We start from the raw sequence: 23,000 nt of genomic DNA, 5'->3' as shown, positions 1-23,000 counted from the left end.
GGAACCAACATCATATAGTTCATCACTGACCCAAACATTGTTATGTGGCACATGACTGTATAACATATTATTGAAGATAATAAAAAGACATGAGTAGTATGAGGATTGGTGGGGTGGGTGGAAGGTAATGCTATCATTATTGGCAGATGATATCATAATCATATTCTAGGAAAAATACTATAGAATAATCTATTAGAATCAATGAGTCAAACAAGACTGTCATATACAAGTTTAATCTAAAAAACAATAGTATACAATAAAATTGAAAATGTAGAAAGTCAATAGCATATCCTAAAAAGATAACAGTGATAACTAACTAGAACATATAATTAAATGAGATCATATAATGATAGCAATGGAATCTATAGAATACTATGAATTACTTAAACAGGGCCTCGGTGGAAAAAAATGTTAAAACTTTAACAAAGGACATAGAAGATGATCTGAGTAAATGGAGAGATCTCGACATACTTGGAGGGAATGGTTTAAATAATATACAGGTGTTAATTATCCCTCAATTCATCCAGTTCTATCCAGTCCAAATAAAATTTTCAGCTAGATTTTTTTTATATACTTGATAAACTCATTATAAAATCCATTAAGATGAATAAAGGTCCATGAATAAGTAAGTTAGGAATAAAAAAAACAAATTAGAGAACCTGATACACTAGATATTAAGGCATACTACAACACCACAGCAATAAAGAGTGTGATATTGTTTTAAAATAAGACAAAAAAAGAATAGAGAGCTCAGAGACATATATACCTTAAGTCTAAGAAAAGAGGATTGTTTAATTAATAATTTTCAGAAAACTAGATCCTTGTATGGAGAAACATGAAACTGGACGCCTACCTCACTTCGCATTCAAAGATGGAATCCTGCCTGATAAATTAAAGATCTAAATGTAAAACTAACATGATAAAGTTAACTGAAGAACATGTGACTTGAGGTAGGAAGAGCTATTAAAACAAAACTTCAAAGGCACAAAACTACAAAGCACAAAACTATAAAGCACAAAACTAGAAAGCTAATTGGCGGCTGTCTGGAAATGGGGGCAAGAAAAAAGAATAGAAATAGGTGCAAGGAAAATTTGGGGGAGTTTAGATATGTTCATTGAATTGATTGTGGTGATATTTTCATGGGTGTTTTCATATGTTTAAATGTATTAAATTGTACATGTTAAATATGTGCAGTTTATGAAATGTCAATTACACCTCAGAAAAACTATTGAAAATATATGCACACAAAATAACAATATGCAATAACATATAAATAACATAACATATGCGAAAAACATGCAAACAAAAACACACATTAAATACAGTAGAATGACTGATTTCCTGAAGTAGAGGACAGGAGAATGGCAATAAAGAAACAAGGGAGTGCACAAATAAATTTAAGAATCACAAGAGAGAGAGACCTTACATGTTGGGGAAGAGAGTGAGGGGGAAAAAAAGAACTTCACTCTGCTAGAATGATACCCCTTTTAGAGGTACACAGAGAACAAATTCTCTAAAATTAAAAAAACTGAATAGCAATAGTAGAAGCTTCAGACTTTCAATCATATAAATGAGGAAATATTTTGGAGAAGTCTTTTCCTGGTATGCCCAGAACAACTCAAAACTCCACCTATTCATTTAACAAATATTTACTGAGTACCTATTATGTGCTTGGTGCTATTCCTAAGGCCGGTAATTTTCCCAATAGCCATTCATGATCTCCATTCCCCAGTCCTACCTGCTGGGGCTTCCGCCTTAATTGCTGTTGTAGAGGAACCATCAGTGATTCCCCAAGGGCCTAAACTGGATTCTACGTTCCCTCCTTCTTCAACATACTCTATAGTACCCATACTCTTCTCCTTCGTTACTTGTGCCTGAAGCACTCGTGCCTGAAGCTGTTTGAAGCCTTCATGAAATGCCATTTCCATTCTAATATCGTTGTTTTGAATTTCATAGTACAAACCTGAAAGAAAGATGCTGAAATGAATGTGACTAATTTCTCACCATCATTTACTGAAGAATTGCAACATTTCTCACATTTTTACCAAAGTTTAAGAACTACATGAAGGGCCACTAGAGAAAGGAAAGAGAAAGAGAGAATCTTATAATGAGAGAAAACACATTCAGATCACAAGAAAATACCATACCAAGCAAAGTCCAGGCTACAACATTACTTGGTTCCAAGCAAGTAGCATCCTCAAAGAAAATTTCTGCCTGCTCATAGTTCTCCATCAGGACAGCCAGGACACCACACAGCAACAAGCTGAGAAGACACCACCAACATGATTAACAACATGGTTCCATGTCACAGTAATGAAATCAAGACAACTTCATATAGAAGTTTATTTGCTTCTACTCATTCCCCATCTCCTTTCACCCATACCTGTGGATATGATTCTGGTTGAGGGAAAGGGCCTTCCGAAAACACTCCTGTGCTTTAATGTTGTCCTCAGTTAGGAGGCAAAAGGCACCATAGTCCAGCCAGTGTTCCAGGTTCTGGGGCTCACGGACTAATCTCTACCATGTGAAGCATCGGGAGGACCAAGGTTATTGTAACACCATGTCATATATTTATGCATGTAACATCACACAGAAGCACTCCATAAATACTATAAGCTCTATGAAAGCAAAACTTTGACTTCTTTTTTGCCTACCATTGAATTCTGAATGCCTAGCACAGTCAATGTTCTGGCTTACCATAAAGTCAATAACTATTTGACTTTAAAAATCTAAATTGATATAATAATAATCTAAATTGAAATAATCTAAAGATTTATTTTATGGTTCATTTTAAACATTCACATATAATCATTTCTGTCATAATCTAGAGATGGCAAGTATGAGTTTATCTACAAGTATGCAAAACCAGCACCTTGTAATGAGTGAAAAGTACAAAATATTGCTGAAAGAAATTAAAGATGACATAACTAAATGGAAACACCTCCCATGTTCATGGATTGGAAGAGTTAATATGTTAAGATGTCAATACTACCCAAAGCAATTTACAGATTCAATGCAATCACTATCAAAATCCCAATGTTTTTCGATCCCATCTGATCTCAGAAGCTAAGCAGGATTGGTCCTGGTTAGTACCTGGATGGGAGACCACCTAGGAAGACCAGGTGCTGTAGGCATAAAAAATAAATAAAAAATAAGGGATTGTAAGCTGACAAGGTCTTTGCAATCTGTGAGGTCAACCAAGGGTTGCCTCACTTAAAAAAAAAAATCCCAAAGTTTTACAGAATTAGAAAAATCCATCATAAAATTGATATGGAATGTCAAGAAAATATGAATAGCCAAAACAATCTTTAAAAAGAAAAACTGGAAAACTCACACTTCCTGATTTCATAACTTACAAAGCTACAGTAATTAGTGTGGCACTGGTATAAAGACAGATATATATAGATCAAAGGAATAGAATAGAGAGCCCAGAAGTAAACCTTTGCACATATGGTCAAATGATTTTTGACAAAAGTGCCAAGACCATTCAATAGGGAAAGGACAGTTTTTTCAACAAACGGTGCTAGGAAAGCTGGATATCCACAAGCAAAAGAATAATGTTGCGTCCTTACCTGACACTATATACAAAAAAGTAACTCAAAGTGTATCAAAGACCTAACTAACTGTAGAACCTAAAACTATAAAACTCAGAAGAAAACATAGGACAATAGCTTCATGACACTGGACTTGGCAACGATTTCTTAGATATGACACCAAAGGCACAGGCTACAAAAAAAAAAAAAAGACAAATTGACTTAATAAAAATTAAAAACTTTTGTACATCAAAAGAAACTATCAGGAGAGACTGGCCAAGATGGTGTGGAAGACAGATGTTGTGTACTCCTCCTCTCACAACTACATTAAAATTATAATGAAACTACAAAGCAACCATCACGGAGAGTTGCCTGAGGTCTGGCTGAACAGAAGTCATACAACCGGAGCCATACGTAACAGGTCACCTTGGGGCTGGTAGGAGGGGCAGAGACATGAAACATGTGTGGCTGTCAAGAACTAGGAGGGTTATCTTGGCTGCAGAGACCCCTCCCCTCCCTGAGGAACCACACTGGGCTCTCCAGCCCAGGGTTCCAGAGCTAGGAAGAGAAGTTCCCATAACTTCTGGCTGTGAAAACCAGCAGAGATTGTGGCCAAGTGACACAGAAGGCTGTGGGAATTGCAGGCATTCCTATTAAAGGGCTCACACCCAAACTTACTCACTGACAGACTCACTCACTCTGGAGCTCCAGCAGCTGCTAGAGGAGTGCCAGGGGCATCTGAGTGACACTGAGTTGTCGGGCTTCAGGGTGAGGGCTGGAGGGGCAGCTTTCTCTCAGACAGAAGTGTTGGCAGTATCCATTATTCCTTGGTTGGGTCCTCCATCCTCCCACCATGTGGATACAGGTAGCCACCATATCTGAGTCTCCATCAACCTGGATAACATAAGTTGCTCTGTCCAGGTGATTTCCCTGTGACTCTGCCTCTCTCAACTTGTGAGCCCACATAAGCTGCCTCCAGTGGTTTATTCCATATAAATGGCTTGTCTTGGCTCATGCTGTAAACTTTCCTATAATCTCTCAAAGGCTCACAAAACCCAAAGGAGTAGCATCTGGCCTTGGTGTGCACTGTACCTCTTGCTGAGCAGCCTCAAGCCCCACACTACCAGCAGCTGGCCTCAGTTTCTGACTTGGCCTCTCGAGGCACCTAGAAGCCCAGCACAGGTGGCAGCCATCTGAAGATTGCGTGGTGACTATTACCAGGTGGTCCCAGAAGTGCACAGGCTGCAGCTGACCTTGGCCTACAGCTGGGCCGCTCCCAGGAAGCCCTTGGCTTGGCATACCCAGAGGCCTGCTTCAACCGGTGATGGAGCCGGAGTACCACCCAGGCCTGCATCTGAGGAGGACACACTCGAAGGGCAGACTGGGAAGGCACCAGAACTGTGATAAAGTAAATCCTGCTCTGTAGAGTCAGCCCCTCACCGGCCAGTCCTCACAACCAATTAGCCTAAGAGTCAATCCCTCCCATCGAAGTGCAAATAACAACCAAGGCTCAACTATACCAAGGAGGCACACATGACTTACACAAGAGACATACCTTGAGCACCTTGCTGGGCCCCACAAGACAGCTACTATATAAAACCACTCTACTAAGACCAGGAGACTTCGGAGCCCTACCTAATAGATAGAAACAAGCACAAGGAGACAGCCAAAATGAGGAGGCAAAGAAACATGTCCCACATGAAAGAACAGAACAAAGCTCCAGAAAAAGAGCTAAACAAAGTGGAGATAAGCAATCTACCAGAAGCTGAGTTCAAAATACTGGTTATAAGGATGCTCAATGTACTTAGGGCAAGAGTAGATGAACTCAGGGAGAACTTTAACAAAGAGATAGAAAACATAAAAATGGAGATGGAAAACATAAAAGGGAACCAGTCAGAAATGAAGAATACAATATCTGAGATGAAGAGTACATTAGAGGGAATCAACAGATTGGATGAAGCAGAGGATTGAATCAATGATTTACAAGATAAGGTGGTGGAGGACACCCAATCAGAACAGCAACAAGAAAAAAAAGAATCTTAAAAAAATGAAAATAGCTTTTAAGGGGCCTCTGGGATAACATCAAGCACAACAACATTTGCATCATAGGGGTACCAGAAAGAGAACTAAGACTTTCAGTTGATTTCTCAACAGAAAATTTGCAGGACAGAAGGAATTGGCACAAAATATTCAAAGCAATGAAAAGCAAAGACCTATAACTGGTAGTTACAAAATAGTCATGAAAATATAAGGTGTAGCATAAGGAATATAGTTAATAATATTGTAATAATTATGTATGGTGCCAGATGGGTACTAGATTTATTGGGGTGATCACTTTGTGAGTTATACAGATGTCTGATGACTATGTTGTACACCTGAAACTAATATAATATTGTATGCCAACTATAATTGAAAAATAAAAAATATTATTTAAAAAACTATCAACAGAGTAAAAATGTTACTCACAGTTGTTTGGGGATAAATGGGAGAAAATATTTGTAAACCATCTACCTGGTAAGGGGTTAATATTCAGAATACTGTATAAAAAGAATTCCTAAAACTCAACAACAAAATATTAAACAACTTAACTCAAAAATGGGCAAAGAACTTGAATAGATATTTTCCCAAAGACCTACAAATAGCCAAAAGCACAGGAAGAGACTCAACATCACTAATCATCAAGGAATCAAACCATAATGAAATGCCACCTCCCACCCATTAGGGTTGCCACTATCAACAAAACAGAAAATAACAACTGTTTATGAGGATATGAAGAAATTAGAACTCTTGTACAATGTGAGTATATAAAATGGTGCAGCCACTTTGGAAAAGAGGAAGGTGGTTCCTCAAAAAATTTAAAAATAGAATTACCATATGATACAGCAATCCCACTTCTGTATATAACCATAAGAACTGAAAGCAGAGTTTCAAAGAGATATTTGTACATCCATGTTCATAGTAGAATTATTCATAACAGCTAAAAGGTACAAGCACCCAAGTGCCCATTGACAGATGAATGTGGTATATACATACAATGGAACATTAGCCTTAAAAAGGAAGAAAATTCTGACATATGCTACAACATAGATGAACCTTAAGGATACATGCTAAGTGAAATAAGCCATTCACAAAGGGGCATAAGAATTTATTTATATAGACTGATGTTTTGAACTTGTTGTAGTTTAAATAGTCCTCTGTCAATTAATTTAGAAATTGGAACATATTTTCCTCTTGAAAAAATTATAAATGTGAAAAGATGTTCAAAATCACTAGGCATTAGAAAAATGCAAAATAAAACCACAATGAGATACCACTTCCACCCATTAGAATGGCTATAATAATTTTTTTAAAAGATGGATGATAACTAGCATTATCTAGAATATGGAGAAAAATGGAACCCTCATCCATTGCTAGTGGGAATGTTAGTACAGCCTTTTGGGAAAAAGCTTATCAGTTCCTCAAAAAATTAAGCATAGACTTACCATAAGATCTAGCAATGCCACTCCTTAGTATATACTCAAGAGAACTGAAAACATATGTCCATACCAAAACTTACACACTCTATTACATGAATGTTCATAGCAGCATTATTCACAATAGCCCAAAAGTGTAAACCAGTCAAACACCCATCTATAATGAGTAAAGAAACAAAATGTGGCATATCTATACAATGGAATGTTACTCAGCCATTAAAAGGAATAAAGTACTAATACATGCTACAACATGAATGACCTTTAACAACATAATGCTAAATAAAAGAATGTAGTCACAAAAGATCTCATATTGCATGATTCCATTTATATAAGCTGTCTACAATAGGCAAATCTATATAGAGAAAGTAAATTCGTGGTCGCCTCAGACTGAAGTAAAGAGGAATGGGGAGTGACGATTAATAGGCACAGGGTTTCTTTCTGGGGTGATGCAAATGCTCTAAATTTAGACTGTAGTATTGCTGTGAATCTAAACAGCTTTTTAAAAAGTCTATTAAGTGCTCGCTTTGGCAACACATATAAAAAGTCTACTAAAAAATTAGATTGTGGTGACAGTTGTACAGCTCTGTAAATACAGTATACTAAATACTGTATACTTTAAATAGGTGAATATTATGGCCAGTGAATTACATCTCAATAATTAAATATAAATGAAGGTTCAGACCATTCTTCATATGTTTATTCAGCTCATGATGCATGTGATAGGTGGCACTAACAGAACTAAGGAACTCAACTGTCATTCACAACGCGTTTTAAGGACTCAGTAAATGCTTGCTGGACTTGTTGAATTTGGGTTTTATTTTTTAAATTATTTGTAATAAATTAATGGTTTTTTTTCTTTTGGTATACAGTTCTATGAATTTTAACACATGTATACCTTTATGTTACCACCAAGAAAATTGAAATACAGAACAGTTCCACTATCCCAAAAAAGTTTCTCATGCTATCCTTTTATAGTCATCTCTTCCTCCCAACCCATAACCTCTGGCAACCAGTGATCTGTTATCCATCATTATAGTTTTGTCTTTTCAAGAATGTCATATAAATGGAACCATACAGTATGCAAACATTGACACTGGCTTCTTCCACTCAGTATAATGCCTGGGAGATTCATCCAAATTGTGTTTATCAGTAGTTCATTTCTTTTATTGCTGAGTAGTATTTCATTATATGGATAGACCATAGTTTATCTATTCACCCTTTGAAGAACATCTGAGTTTCTTTTGGTTTGGGTAGTTATGAATAGAGCTTCTATAAACATTCACGTATATAAGATTTCATTTATTTAAGGTAAATACCCATGAGTGGGTCATATGATAAATGCACAAGAAACTGTGAAACTATTTTCCAGAGTGGCTATATCACTGTGCATTTCCTCCAGTAAAATATGAGGGTCCTAGTTGCTTTGTATCCTCACCAGCACCTGGTATTGTCAGCATTTTTCACTTTAGTTATTCTAATAAGTGTGTAGTAGCCACTCATTCCAGTTTTAATTTGCATTCCCTAATGGCTAATGATGTTGAACATCTTTCCATGTTCTTATTTATCATACTTATGCCCTTTTTAGTAAAGTGTTCAAATCCTTTACCCATTTGTATTTTTTTGTTTGTTTTTTATTGTTGAGTTTTGAGAGTTCTTAATATTCAGAGGACAAATCCTTTGTCAGATATATGTTTTACAGATATTTTCTCCTACTGTACCTTTTCTCTTCTTTCTCCTAACAGTGTCTTTCACAGAACATATGTTTTTAATTTTGACGAAGTTCCATTTACCAAATTTTTCTTTGATGGATTATACTTTGGTGTCATGTCTAAGGACTCTACCTAATTCCAGGTCATGAAGATTTTTCTCCTCTGTTTTCTTCTAAAAGTTTTATAGTTTTACATTCAGATCTATGATCCATTTTAAATTGATTTTTATACAACATTTGAGGTTTAGGTCAAGGTTCAATTTTTGCATATGATGACCAACAGTTCTAACACCATTTTTTGAAGAGTGTCCTTTCTCCACGAAATTTCTTATACACCTTTGTCAAAAATATAATAGCTTTATTTGTGTTAACACCAATTTTTGGACTCTGTTTTATTGATCTATGTTTCTATCCTTTCACTAGTCTGGCTGAATTCTGAATAATCAAAAACTACTACTTATTATACCCATTTTGTACAAATAATAGTAAACAACAACAACTGAAAAGATGTTTAACTACCTCTTCATAATACACTGCTGCCATTTCAAAGTTCTCATTGACTTCTGCTTCAAATGCAAAGAGCCGAAGCTGTTCACTGCTTGTATAAATGGTTGAGACAGCACTTTGGACATCATCTGGCATGGTCTTGAAAAACAGCAAAACGTTAGGCAGACAAAGTGAAGCAATTACAAGTAGAGACGTTTTATAAGAATAAACCAGATATGAGACACCAGTCATGAGATCTAACATGATATTGAGGTTTCTCACAGTTTTGTCAATATAGTAAGAGAGTGAGAATGAACCAAGAGAGAAATATCAAGGGTGAAAGAGAAGCTCTGTTATCTAAATACCAACAGTCTGAGCTCATGGAAGTGATCTGTCCTCCATCCTCAGGATCCCTAAGCAAGCTGCCTCTGACCACAAATAGCTTCCTTCATTTTCTCTAGTGTATAGGATAAATATTTAAATTTTTTATGTGCCATGACATGAAAAAGGTTGACAAGTAATAGATAGAGTCTTCAAATAGTGAGAAAACATGAGACTAAGAGTAAAGCTTTGGAAGCTACATCTATACTTTTAGTGGGCTATATAGAGAGATAGACCATACAAAGAAGATATTATAGAAATAGCCAGAAAGGTAGGAGGATATCCAGAAAAATAATATGTCCTATATATCCAGATAGGAAAGAAGTCTGGTGTAATAAATAATCTTCTAGGTCAGAAGCTATGGCCAAGAAAGACTCCCCAAAATTCTTTAATTAGAAGTAAAAATAATACCAGTGACTTTAACAACTAGAGTTGCTAAGTGATGTGAAGAATAAAGAAAGATAAATTTGAGATGGGCTAAAGAAAGCTTCTGATCATTGATTAATGCCTCTGTTCTTAGTCCTTTTTAATTTCGATGATCTTGACCTCCAAATCCCTCCAGCAACACATTTCCATACCCAAATCAGAAATACTCTACCTCTAATATCCCACTCCCAGAACTCACATTACAAGCCTTCTGCCCTTTTGTCACTTAGTCTCCTTAAAACTGCTAACTTAATTTCCTTCACTTCCAATATGCCTATCATTTCTTAAGTGGATAAGCCTGGACCTCATGATCGTTCACACATACTACTCTCTCACCAGCACACTCAAGTCCCAGGTATCCTTATCCTTCTCCTGCACTTGTCCTGAAAACTCCCAAATTAAAACACTCCAACAATCTGATTTCTTAGATAGGAGCTGCTAACTGGTCCTGAGGAAAACTGTATACACATAGAGATATCTGAGCTGCCACAGACTCTTCTGGCATTCAGTGTAGCTGAAGGCCTTTATAGTCTTAGTAATCTATGTATTTGTCCTTGTTCAGCAACATATTCCATAATGCTATGCACTAAATTTTTCTTTCTTCAAGCTTTTCATTCAATCCTTATCCCCTTTACTATCAGTGAAGATGTTACTTCTAAAAGGAAATAGAAATCAGGAGGCAAAAAATCCCTCAATTTATGAACCCCACACCTAAACTGTTTATTTCTGCATCCATTGCATCTCTTTCCTTTCGTTCTCAGAGGAAGAGGCATCACACCCTTCTGTATTTCAAGGCTAATCCTTCCATCTAAATTCTTAATCTTTTCCCACTTGTATACCCTTGGCTTGCTATCAATTATCCCCTCTTTCTATTTTCACATTCTCCCAGTCTGCTGGCTCCTTTTCCCAAACCTGTACACATGCTAAAGTCTTATCTATATTAAAAAAAATCTCTAATTTCTAGCTACTACTTTCCCACTTCTTCCCTTTATATTCCAACTTTTTGGATTTATATTCACCTATTTCCTTATCGCTCATTTACTCCTCAATTCATTATAATTAAAATCCACTCCATTAGCCCAATGAAATTGCTATGTAAAGGTAAATAATAACTGCCTTATTACCAAATCCAATGAAAACTTTTCAGATTGTTTTTCTCCCCTCCTCCCCCCCGGGATACACCAGTTTTACTGAAATTTAATTAACATACATCACTGTATAAGTTTAAGGTATATAGCATGATGATTTGACTTATATATATTGTGAAATTATTACCACAATAAGTTTAATTTGCATCTAACATCTCGTATAGATACAATAAAAAGAGAATGCAAAAAAGGAAAAAAATTTTTTCCTTGTGATGAGAACGCTTAGGATTTACTCTCTTAACATAAATATTCATATATATCATATGGAAGTATTAACTATAGCCATCACACTGTTATCGCATCCCTAGTCCTTATTTATCTTGTAACTGGAAGTTTGTACCTTCTAACCACCTTTCTCCAGTTCCCCTGCTCTCACCCACAGTTTTCATTTTCTTGAATTCCTAGGAGCATTTGACAATGTGGACTACTTTTTCTTCTTAAAATTTTCTTATTCTGGCTCTTTTGCCTTTTTAACAATTCACTTATCTCTTTCATTAATTCTTTTACTCATCCATCCTTTAAATGTTGGTGTTTCCTAGGGTTTCACTACCAGCTCGCTTCTCTCTCTACTCAAGTTTTTCTTGGCAGTTTCATCTATGATCATAGTTTAACTAGCATCTATATACTCATGGCTCCCCAAATCTCATCTCCAGCTCAGCTCTCTCTCTTGAGCAAAACCACACTAGAACCAATGTTCCAAATTTAATTCAAAATCAGTTGCCTTCCACCAAATTTACTGATGTTGTAGTAAATTCTTGTCCTGGTTAATGGCGCTACCAGCTCCCCAGTCACTGAGCCTTAAACTTAAGAATCTTTGACTTTTCCTCTCAACTATGTAATAACGAGTTAACATCACCAGTTTCAGCACCTCTAATTCATCTTATATACTGCTATCAGAGTGTTTTTTGTACAAAGCCTCCCCCAACACCTCCAACTCCCTCACCAGGAACTGGCTTCATCTGCTTCTCTGTCCCTCAACCACTTCAACCTCTTCCCCTGAACTATATGCAGTTTCTGTACGTGCCATGTTCTTCCAAGCGTCCAGCCTCTGGGATATTCTCTATAACTCAAATGCTCTGAAATAGCACATGGAGAACTTCTTTTTAGCCTTTAAGGCCCAACTCAAGTCACAGCTCTTCTGTGAATCTTTCCTGAAAGGTCTCAGAGTGAAGTTTATCACTTTTTCTTTAGGCATCCCCTAACCTGCTCTACCACTGACACACTTCTATCACAGCCCTTACTTTACTTTACTGCAGTTATTTGTATTCTGTGCCTGTCTCCTCTACTAGACAGGGGCTCCTTAGGGACAAAAGGCAACGGTTTACCATCTCATACTCAATTGCTTTCCAAATTAAATAATCCAAATCATCTGTGCCCAATGCAGAATTGTACTTTTAATCCTAGGATACTGAACACTCTTCTCCTGCTTCTTTCAGCAAAGTTGAACAAGGTGAAAAAAGTGATGGTGGCAGAGAATAAAAAACAGTGAATAGGTGACTCCATAGTGTAGTGGTTAGTATGTCTGCTTTACAGGCAGAAGGTCCTGGGTTCGTGCCCCAGGTGGAGCCATGGACCATACCCTCGGTGTGCCAGGACCCCTGGGTGAGCCAGGCCCTGGGCGCCCCCGGGTGCACCAGGCCCCCCTGGGGACACCAGGCCCTGGGTGCACACTACGAGCATGTGGGAGGAGATGCCCTGCCTTTAGAGATCCAGTTCTTAAAGGAGAAACCAGCAACATCCATTGATCAGGGGTGGAAGTTGGGGATCAGGGGAGAATTAAACAGGGGAGAAAAACAGTGAAGGAGAGACAAATAGAATAGAGGCTTTGAGGAGACAGACTATCAGGGGGACAAAAAGACTGACTTTATCATTGTATTAAAATAAACCATAATGGCATATATTTTAAAATGAGCAAATAAAGGTAAGATGCAAGCTGTGCAAATAATAGATATAAACGGACAAGGAGGAGGAAAGCAACCACCCTCAAATAGAAAAGGCATTTTTGAAATGTCATTGTCATTCAGGTATACTGTCTGAAAATTCATAGTTTTTCTTTGTTTTTATTGTCAATCTTGAAGAAAAAAATTGAAAACTGCGTGCATTCACAGAACAAACAGAATGATAATTTTTGCTCCATAATTTACATAGCCGGTTTTTCATTTTCTTTATCCATCACATTTATGACAGTTGTGAAATTAATTTTTCTAGAAAGTTGAAGATATATACCCCGTTTTCCCTAAAATTAGTCTTATAACTTAAGCAGTTTCCTATCATCTGTTTTCAGCACCTAGCACAGAGCAGATACCTCAATAAATGTTTGTAGAATTAAGGAATAAAGGAAGCAAGCAAGGAAGGAATCACTCAGAGGAAATGCTGATACTCTACAGGGCTCTGAGTTGAGTACCTACCTGGTTTAAGGCCACATGCATCTGATCCACCAAGAATACATAGAGCTCACTAATAAATGTCTGAAGTTCCTCCTGGCTTTCAAATGATGTTGTCTTCAAGTATTTCTCTCTCACAATCTTTACCACAGCATGCTGTAAGAGACACAGGTCACGCATATGATAACAGAGTCCAGCCCCATGCTGATAGCACAGGCCTCCCTTAAGCTTCCGGTCGAAGGCTCATCAGAACTTCAGAAGGTGATGGATTTCTCCCTTGGTGACCACTAAACTGTTGGCTCTCTGATTTTACCCCAATCAACATACACTGTATGATTTATTTTCTTGATGTCACTATCATCACTAATATGGTCAATGCTGTACTCATACTATGTAAAGAGAGTCATGAAGCCAAAGAAAACGTTAACATTAGGTTTACACATTATGTCTCTCGTGGTGGCCACATGATTCAAGGGAGAAAGGCCAGAGTTGAGAGTCTGGAGAATAAAATTCTGGTTCTTATCCTGCCACTGTACAACCTCGTAAATTATTTTTTGAGGTATTGGTACCTCAGTTTCCTTATTTGTTAATTAGATATGAACTTCTTGTATTACTTTCTTACTTCAGAAGATTATTGAGAAGCCAAAGAGAAATAACAGGTAGTGAAGCTTAAAATGCTGTACAAATAATATATTGCTATAGTTAGGATGGCTCCTCCTTTTTTCCCCCTAAGCAAATAACATTGCCAGGTTTTGTACTAAACACTTTCCATGCATTGTATTATTTAATTCTCATAATGACCCCATATGACAATATTAATATCACCCCTCATTGTTAGGCAAAGGAATTGAGGCTCAGAGAGGTAAAGTCACTTGACTAAGGTCATCCAGATAGTGATGGTAGAACCAGGAATCAAACTGAGATGTGATTATGCCGCCTACTGAGAATAGCCTCTTGCCTTTATGAGCATCTATTATTTTTTATTTTATTACTTCCATGTGCTTTCTTTGTGTATCTGTTTAGTATAGTTCAAGGCACATAGTAAATGTGCATAGAGAGGCAGTGCAGTGAAGCACTTAATAATGTGAGTTCTGCACCTGAAACTAATATAAAATAATATTGAATGTCAACTGTAATCAAAAAAAATTTTAAAGGGGGGAAAAGGTGAAGGAAAATAAGAGGTTCAAATTTCTAGCTACAAAATAAATAACTTATAGGGGTGTAATGGATAGCATAGGGAATATAGTCATTAATATTGTGATAGTGTTGTACAGTGTCAGATGGTTGCTACACTTACCATAGTGATCACTTCTTTAGATATATAAATGTTGAATAACTATAGTATACACCTGAAACTAATATAATATTGTATGTTAGCTATATTTTAATAAAAATCTTTAAAAAAAAAAAAAAAAAAAGAACAAGTTCTGGAGCCAGATTGCCTGAATTTGAGTCCCACCTTTGACCTTTACTAGCTCTGTGACCTTGGGCAAATTACTTAACCAACTGTTGCATTTCTCTATCTGTAAAATGGGGGGTACCTACCTCATAGGGTTGTTGTGAAGATATGAAGCATTTGAAATTTTGTCTAATATACAGCAAATACTCAATAAATGTTAGCATTATTTAGGAAATTACTACTAAGTAAATTTTTCTCAAGTCTTAGTGATTCTATGGCCTAGAGAAAAGTTTGTAATGGGAGACAGAGATAATTAGTCATGGAACCTGTACCACGTACACAGTTTCTGCTTGCTAGAGCAACATGAAATCTGACCCAAAATCTGACCTAACCTCAAGTGAAGAATTAGATTCTTAAAAGCTCCCACTCAAAATGGATACTGAACCATTCCAAGGCTCGGCAAGAATGGAGCTTCTCCTAATAGTCTATCAGGGAGAACACAGCTCTCTGCACCAACAAGGAAGAAAGATGGGAGCATAGGCAAACATAGCCAAAAAAAATAACTGGGTATGTAGAGAAGATGCTTCCTAAAACACACAGAATAATTAAATACATAAATATTTACCTTTAGTTGTTCTTTGAAAGCAAAGTATTTTCCAGAGCAATTAAGTTCATAGTTGAGCTGGCACTTCTGTTCCTCCAGGGTTTCACTATCTACATCACTCTCCAGTTTGGCCACCTGTTTTCCAAACATCCTGTGATACTCATCCAGAATGGCTCTAGAAATGTTCTTGATCTGCATGTGATAGTCACTCACCGCCTAGGAAAATATGAAATGTCTGATACAGAGGCCTCAGAGAGGTCAAGATGTGGAATAGATGTCTGAAAACTGGATTGGGTTTTACACTGAATAATACTTTAGGTATAAATTGTCCTTTTCTTCCCAGCTCAGAGACCAGCAGCGAAAGATTAAACACTAAATACTATTCACCATAAAGCATTGGTCACGACTAGATGCAAAAAGGAAAATACGTAAAGCTACAATTTCCTACCCCTTTTGAAAAACATATTGAAAATCCATGCCTTATTTTCAAATGAGTACACTCAACACCTTATGCCTTATAGTTGGATCTTGGCTTTGTCACTTGCCTTCTGAGCCCCTCCTGTCCGTCGGGTAAGAGGTGGCCTTGGAGGAATCATTTCCTTTACCCTGCATCAGAAAAACATAACCACTTTATTATCTGCAGATTTATGTTCTCTTTATTTCCTGCCTACAAAGAGTCTGGGTAAGGGGGATCTAGGATCTGTTCCCCCATTGTCCTTGAGCACTGTGCTATTCTCTCATCAAAAAGCCTATACATGAACCCCAGAATAGTTTATAGGTATGGATATAGGTATAGATAGGAAGGAAGCAAAGCAGCAGCTACTCAGAGTAGCTAAGTAGTACTTTTGGCTAATTCGAACTCTGGTTTTACCCTTACATATTTTAAACCATTGCTGTGTACAAGATGCTGCTTGACTCAGGAGTTGGGAAAAATGAGTGTTAGCATTTTAGGTACACCCAGTAGAGTCTATAAAAGCATAAAGTTTTGGAAATTTAAATGGTACAAGTAAGTGAAAGCTTTTCTTTCCTTCCTATCTAGGTTATAATTTACAAGACTGCATTAAATTACAATGATGATATTGAACTTTATGGTAAGAAAATATATTTTGTCACTGTCAAACTACTATGCCAAAACTTCCACCTTCCATTTTCAGGAAACCTTACAAGAACCTAGAGGGAATTAAGTTATAGCTTTTCCTCCTTATAGTTTCTCAAAAATTCAGTTTTTCTTTAATAGATCCTATATGATTATATACCTCTGCCTGTAACTTGATTTTAATATTATTTAATAGTTAATATATTCATATTATTCAAAGCTTAAGAGATATGAAACAATATATAATAAACTATCTCTTTCTAATTTTGCTTTCCAGCTACCCAGTTCCACTCCAGAGACAATGTTACCCATCCATTCATTCTTTCAACGTAGATACTAAGTGTCTCTTATCCAATAGGTGCTTTTCCAGATTCTGGGGATAGGGCATTAAACAAAATAGACAAAAATGCTCTATTGGGGAAAGAAAGACAATAAACAAGTTACATAATTAAGATAAATATGTTAGTGATATGTGCCATAGAGAACACAGGAAGGCAGACAGAGTTACGTTGGGGGTTGGGGTGGTAAAGTGGGAAAGTATATTTCACTAAAGAAAGCCTTACTCCCTGAAATGATAACATTTGAGTGAAGACCTGAGGGAAGGAAAAAACAAGTTGTGTAGAAATCAGGGGCGAGGAAGTTACAGGCAAAGGGAACAACAAGTATAAAAGCCTTTCTGCAACAGTGTTCCTGGCAAGTGTGAAGGACAGCAGGAAGGCCAGTTTGGCAGGACTGAAAAAGTGAGGGAAAAGTACAGAACATGTAGGCCCTTGTAGGCCACTGTAAGGACTTTGATTTTTACTCAGAGTGTGATTGAGAGTCACTGGTAGTTTCTGAGTATAAGAGTTACTTGAATTGACTTCCATTTTAATACAATTATTATAGAATGCTGTAATTAAGAATAAATTTTCCAAATGCCCATCACATGAAGGAAAAAACAAAATGTGATATATCCATACTATGACATATTATTCAGCAATAAAGAATGAAGTACTGATATATGTCACAGTATAAAAGAACCTTAATAACATTGTTAAATCAAAGAACCCAGTCACAAAAAAGAAACACATGTTCTGTGGTTCCATTTATATGAAATATCCAGAGTTGGCAAATATACACAGACAAAAAGTAGATAAATGGTTTCCAAGGGATGGGCAGTAGGGATGGGGGAGGTTGCCATGAGAGTTGGGAGAAAATATAGAATGACTGCTAATCTATATGGAGTTTCTTTCAGAGTTAATAAAAATATTATAAATTGATTGTGGTGATGGCTGTACAACTCTGTAAGTATACTAAAAGTCATTGAATTGTATATTTAAATGGGTAGAATTAATGGTATGTAAATTCTATCTCAATAAAGTAATTATTTGAAATAAAAGTATAAACTACTTATTTTGGCTGCCTCCCTGTGTTTGTTTCTATGTATTAAGTAGAGGTGCTACATCTGCTGGTCTTGATAAAGTGGCCTTATGCAGTAGGTGACCTGTGGGGTTCAGTGGTACAGTCTCCCTAGTCACCTGAGCCATGTGCTCCAGGTGTGTCCCTTGGGTATCCTCTTGTTGTAGTTGATCCTTGACTGCTGTTGGTACATCAGTGGGAGGGACTGACTCACAAGCTGATTGGCTGTGACGACTGCCTGTGACAACAGTGAAGGGGCTGTTGTTCAGGGGCTGATCCCCATAGAGCGGGTCCCAAGTCAGCCCTTTGAATGTGTCATTTGTAGAAGTGGTTGGGTGATGCTCTGGTGTGGTCTGAAGCTGGTGTGTTGGTTCTGGGACCTCTTGGGAGGGGCTTTGGTGCAGGCCAAGGTCAGCATCTCCTTGGGGTCACTTTGTATGACCTACAAAGTGATATGCAGATGACTGCCACTTGTGCTGGGGTTGGAGGTGCCTAGAAAAGGCTAAGCTTCAAATCGAGGTTAGATGCTACTAGTGCCAGGCTTGGGGCTGGTTAGCAAGAGGTACAGAGCACACTGAGACCAGATGATGCTTGTTTTGGCTTTGTAAAGCTTTGAGAGATTTTAGGAAACTCTGTAACACAAGCCAAGACAGGTAATTTGCATGAAAAAGCCACTGGAAGTGTCTTAAATGAGTCCAAAAATTAGGTGAGACAGGTCTCAGGGAATCACCAGGGTGAAGCAAACAGTGTTAGCCAGGTTAATGGAGACTCAGCTATGGTGCCTGCAGACTGGGAAGGGGGAGAGCTCAACAAATGAACAATTTCCCAAATGAAAGAACAGAATAAAACTCCAGAAAAAGAACTAAATGAAATGGAGGCAAGCAATCTACCAGATGCAGAGTTTGAAACACTGGTTATAAGCATGCTCAAGGAACTAAGTGAGAACTTCAACAAAGAGATAGTAAGCCTAAAAAAAGGCACAGAAACCATTAAAAATAAGGAGTCAGAAAAATAAAGTATATAATAAGTAAAATAAAGAATACAATAGAAAGAACCAGCCGATTAGATGAAGCAGAAGGCAAAATCAGGGTAGCAGAAAACACCTAATCAAAACAGCAAAAAAGAAAAAGAATTTTAAAAATAAAAATAGTTTATAGGAGCTTCTAGGACAACATCAAGCACAACAACATTCGTATCACAGGGGTGGCAGAAGGAGAACAGAGAGAGCAAGGAATTGAAAATCTATTTCAAGAAATAATGATGGAAAACTTCCATAACCTGGTGAAGGATATAGATATACAAGTCCAGGAAGGGCAGGGAGTCCCAAACAAGATGAACCCAAAGAGGCCCACATTAAGACACATCATAATTAAAATGCCAAAGGTTAAAACAAAGAGAAAATCTTAAAAGCAGCAAGAGAAAAGCAGTTAATTACCTACAAGGAAGCTCCCATAAGGCTATCAGCTGATTTCTCAACAGAAACTTTGCAGGACAGAAGGGACTGGCTTACACTATGGAAAACAGTATGGAGGTTCCTCAAAAAAACTAAGAATTGATCTACCATATGATCCTTCTACTGGGTATTTACCCTAAAGACTTCAAAACCCATATCCTAAAAGATATTTGTACACCGATGTTCATAGCAACATATATACAATGGAATATTAGCCATAAGAAGAGATGAAATACTGCCATTTGTGACAACATGGATGGACCTCGAGATAATCATGCTGAGCGAAATAAGCCAGATAGAAAAAGTAGAAAATCACATGATATCACTTCTATGTGGGATATAAACCTAAAAGCAACAAATGAACAGGAGAAACAAACAGGGACTCATGGATATGAACAATGGACTAGTGGTTACCAGAGGGTAGGGGAAGAGGGTAGGTAGACAGGAGAAAAAAATTTAAATCATTTCTTGAATTAAAATAATTAATTAGCTAATTAATTAATTAATTTAAAAAAAAGAAATGTTAAATGAAGCCCTTCAGGCTAAAATGAACAGACACTCATCAATAATTCAAAGATGAATGAAGAAATAAAAAACTCTGGTAAAGGTAAATATGAAAGCCAGTATTATTGTACTTTTGGTTTATAACTCTTATTTATCTCTTTTTTTAGAAAAAAATTCATAAAATAATAACCATAAATATTTGTATAAAAATATGTGACAATGATATAAAGAGGGGGGGAGAGAGAGAGGTATAGGAATAGGGTATATAATATTGAAGCTAAACTGGTAATATGCAAACTAGGTTGTTATAGATTTTAGATAATAATTGTAATCCCCAAAGTAACCACTAAGAAAATAACTAAAAAATATAAAGAAAAGGAAAAAAGAGACTCTAAATCATACATTATTAAAAATCAATTAAATATATAAAAGGCAGTGATGAAGGAATTAAAGAACAGAAAACATATAAGACATGCAGATAACAAATAGAAATATGGTAGAAGTAAATCCTTCTTCAGTAATCACATTAAATGTAAATGGCTTAAACTTTCCTATTAAAAGGCAGAGATTGGCAGATTGGATTTTTTAAAAAAACAGGATCCATCTATGTGTAGTCTACAAGATAGTCCTTTTAGATAGAAAAACACGAAGAGGTTGAAAGTAGGAAGATAGAAAAAGATATTCTGTGCAAAGAGTAACAAAAACAGAGCTGGGGTGGCTATATTACCATCAGAGAAAACAGACTTTAAATCAAAAAAGATAACAAGAGACAAAGAGATATAACAATCATAAACATAAATGTACCTTACAGCAGAGCCCTAAAATATATCAAGCAAAAATTGAGACAATGATTGGAAGAAACAGGCAGCTCCTCAATAATAAAAACTTTAATACCCCACTTTCAATAATGGATAGAACAACCAGAGAGAAGATCATAAGGAAATAGAGGACTTAAACAACAGTATAAACCAATTTTACCTATGGACATCTACAGAACACTTCATCTAACAACACAGAATACACATTCTTCTCAAGAGCACAGGAAACATTCTGCAGGATAAACCATATGATAGGCCACAAAACAAATCTCAATAAATTTTAAAAGACTGAAATCATACAAAGTATCTTTTCTAATTACAATGGGAAAAAATTAGAAATCAATAACAAAGGTAATTGAAAACTGAAAAATTCACAAATATCTGGAAATTAAGCAACACATTTTTTTAAAATTAGTTTTAAGTATACAGTACATTGGTTAAACATTTATATTGTTTATAAAACGATCCCCCTAATTGCTCCTTCTCTCTTCTGGCTTTCCACCTAGCCAATATATTAATGCTAACTGCATTCCCTATGCCATACTACTCCCCATCCTTGTGACCATCTATCAACTACTAATTTGTAATCCCTTCCTCCAGCACACCAAACTCCCCTCTCCTTTATCTGTCACTAAATTGTGCTACATATTTGTGAGTCTGTTTTTGATTAGTTCTTTTTGTTCCTTAAATTCTGCATGTAAATGAAATCATATGGTATTTATCTTTCTCTGACTTATTTTTATTATTGACTCAGCATAATAACCTCTAGGTCCATCCATGTTGTTGCAAATGGTAGGATTTCATTTTTTAATGGCTGAGTAATATTCTATTGTATATACGAACCATAACTTCTTTATACAATCATCTAACCAACACACTTTTAAACAACTAATATGTCAAAAAAGAAAACACAGGGAAATAAGAAAATACATTGAGATGAATGAGAACAAAAACACAACATATGAAAATTTATGGGATGATATGAAAGAAGTGTTCATAGAGAAATTTATAGCTCAACTCATACATTAAAAAGAAGAAAGCTTGCAAATCAGTAAACTAACTGTATACCTTAATAAATTAGAAAAGGAGAAAAAACTAAACTCAAAGGTAGCAGAAGTAAGGAACTAATAAAGATTAGAGTAGAGATAAATAAAATAGGAAAAAGAAAAAGAACAGAGAAAATCTTTGAAAAGACCAACCAAATTGATAAATCTTTAGGTAGGTGAACTAAGAAAAAAGAAAAAACTCAAATTACTAAAATCAGAAATAAAAGTTGGGACATTACTCCCCATTTTTCAAAGATAAAAAGAATAATAAGAGAATATCATGAACAACTGTACATCAACAAATTGGATAACCTAGATGAAATGGACAATTTTCCTAGAAATACAATCAAAACACCACAGTACAATATAAAAGTTTTTAAAGAGTACATATATTTATATGTGACATGGGATGTGTGTTTGTATAATAGGGGCTTTACAATAACTCCAGAAGGATATAGGCCAAGGTGATAAAAGTGGTTATCACTGGGTAAGTAGAAATCTAAGTGTTTTTACATGTTTTCGTGCTAATCTTGATTTTCTCAAAATTTTTGTAATAGGCATATACTGCTTTAGTAATAAGAAAACAGTAACATAAGAAACTTCATCTGAACAGAAAAACAGAAAATTGATGCTTATCCCAGGGGAAATTACATTTATGTGAACAAACTGACTTTCTTTTACTTATATCTAAATTGTTTTTGCAAATCAGGTATGAGAACCATTGCTACATACCGTCTGGCTAGCTCCTCTGGCATTCGCTTTGGAACCAAGGCTTTGTCCAGCTGAATCTCCAACACGATGTATGTCCTGGCTTCTACATATTGCTGTAAAGACATTTTTCTCTAATTTATTCTTTTCAGAAAAAGATATTTATGAAAAAATTTTAGTAACATAAGATAATGCTCACAATATAAATGAGAAAACTGCATATACTACTATACACATAATGTGATCTTGACTGTTGAACTATTTTTTTCATAGAAAAACAACTAGAAAGAAAAATAGCAAGAGAGGTTACATCTTGCAGAAAAGAGTTTTCAATTTTATTCTGGGAGACTTTTACCCCAGCTGAAGCCCTATTAACTTGTTCAATACTTTTCTTGGAACTGTTTTAAGTGAATGCCATTATTTCTTCCACTAACA

At 36.2% G+C, this 23,000-nt stretch overlaps 1 protein-coding gene across 1 annotated transcript in view; it reads right to left on the bottom strand.

The window, feature by feature from the left end:
- CFAP70 (cilia and flagella associated protein 70) overlaps positions 1–23,000 on the bottom strand; it is a 76,922-nt gene that overhangs the window by 21,124 nt on the left and 32,798 nt on the right. Inside the window, 8 exon segments of the mRNA XM_006915518.3 lie at positions 1,739–1,963; positions 2,148–2,263; positions 2,384–2,517; positions 9,234–9,359; positions 13,564–13,695; positions 15,564–15,758; positions 16,088–16,148; positions 22,590–22,681. Coding sequence (XP_006915580.1) covers positions 1,739–1,963; positions 2,148–2,263; positions 2,384–2,517; positions 9,234–9,359; positions 13,564–13,695; positions 15,564–15,758; positions 16,088–16,148; positions 22,590–22,681 — 1,081 coding nt within the window.

Source organism: Pteropus alecto, unplaced genomic scaffold (genome assembly GCF_000325575.1).
Source record: "Pteropus alecto unplaced genomic scaffold, ASM32557v1 scaffold155, whole genome shotgun sequence".
In the NCBI taxonomy this organism is placed as follows: Eukaryota; Metazoa; Chordata; class Mammalia; order Chiroptera; family Pteropodidae; genus Pteropus; species Pteropus alecto.
Note: the sequence above shows the minus strand (reverse complement) of the source record. Positions and strands in the feature narration are given on the sequence as shown.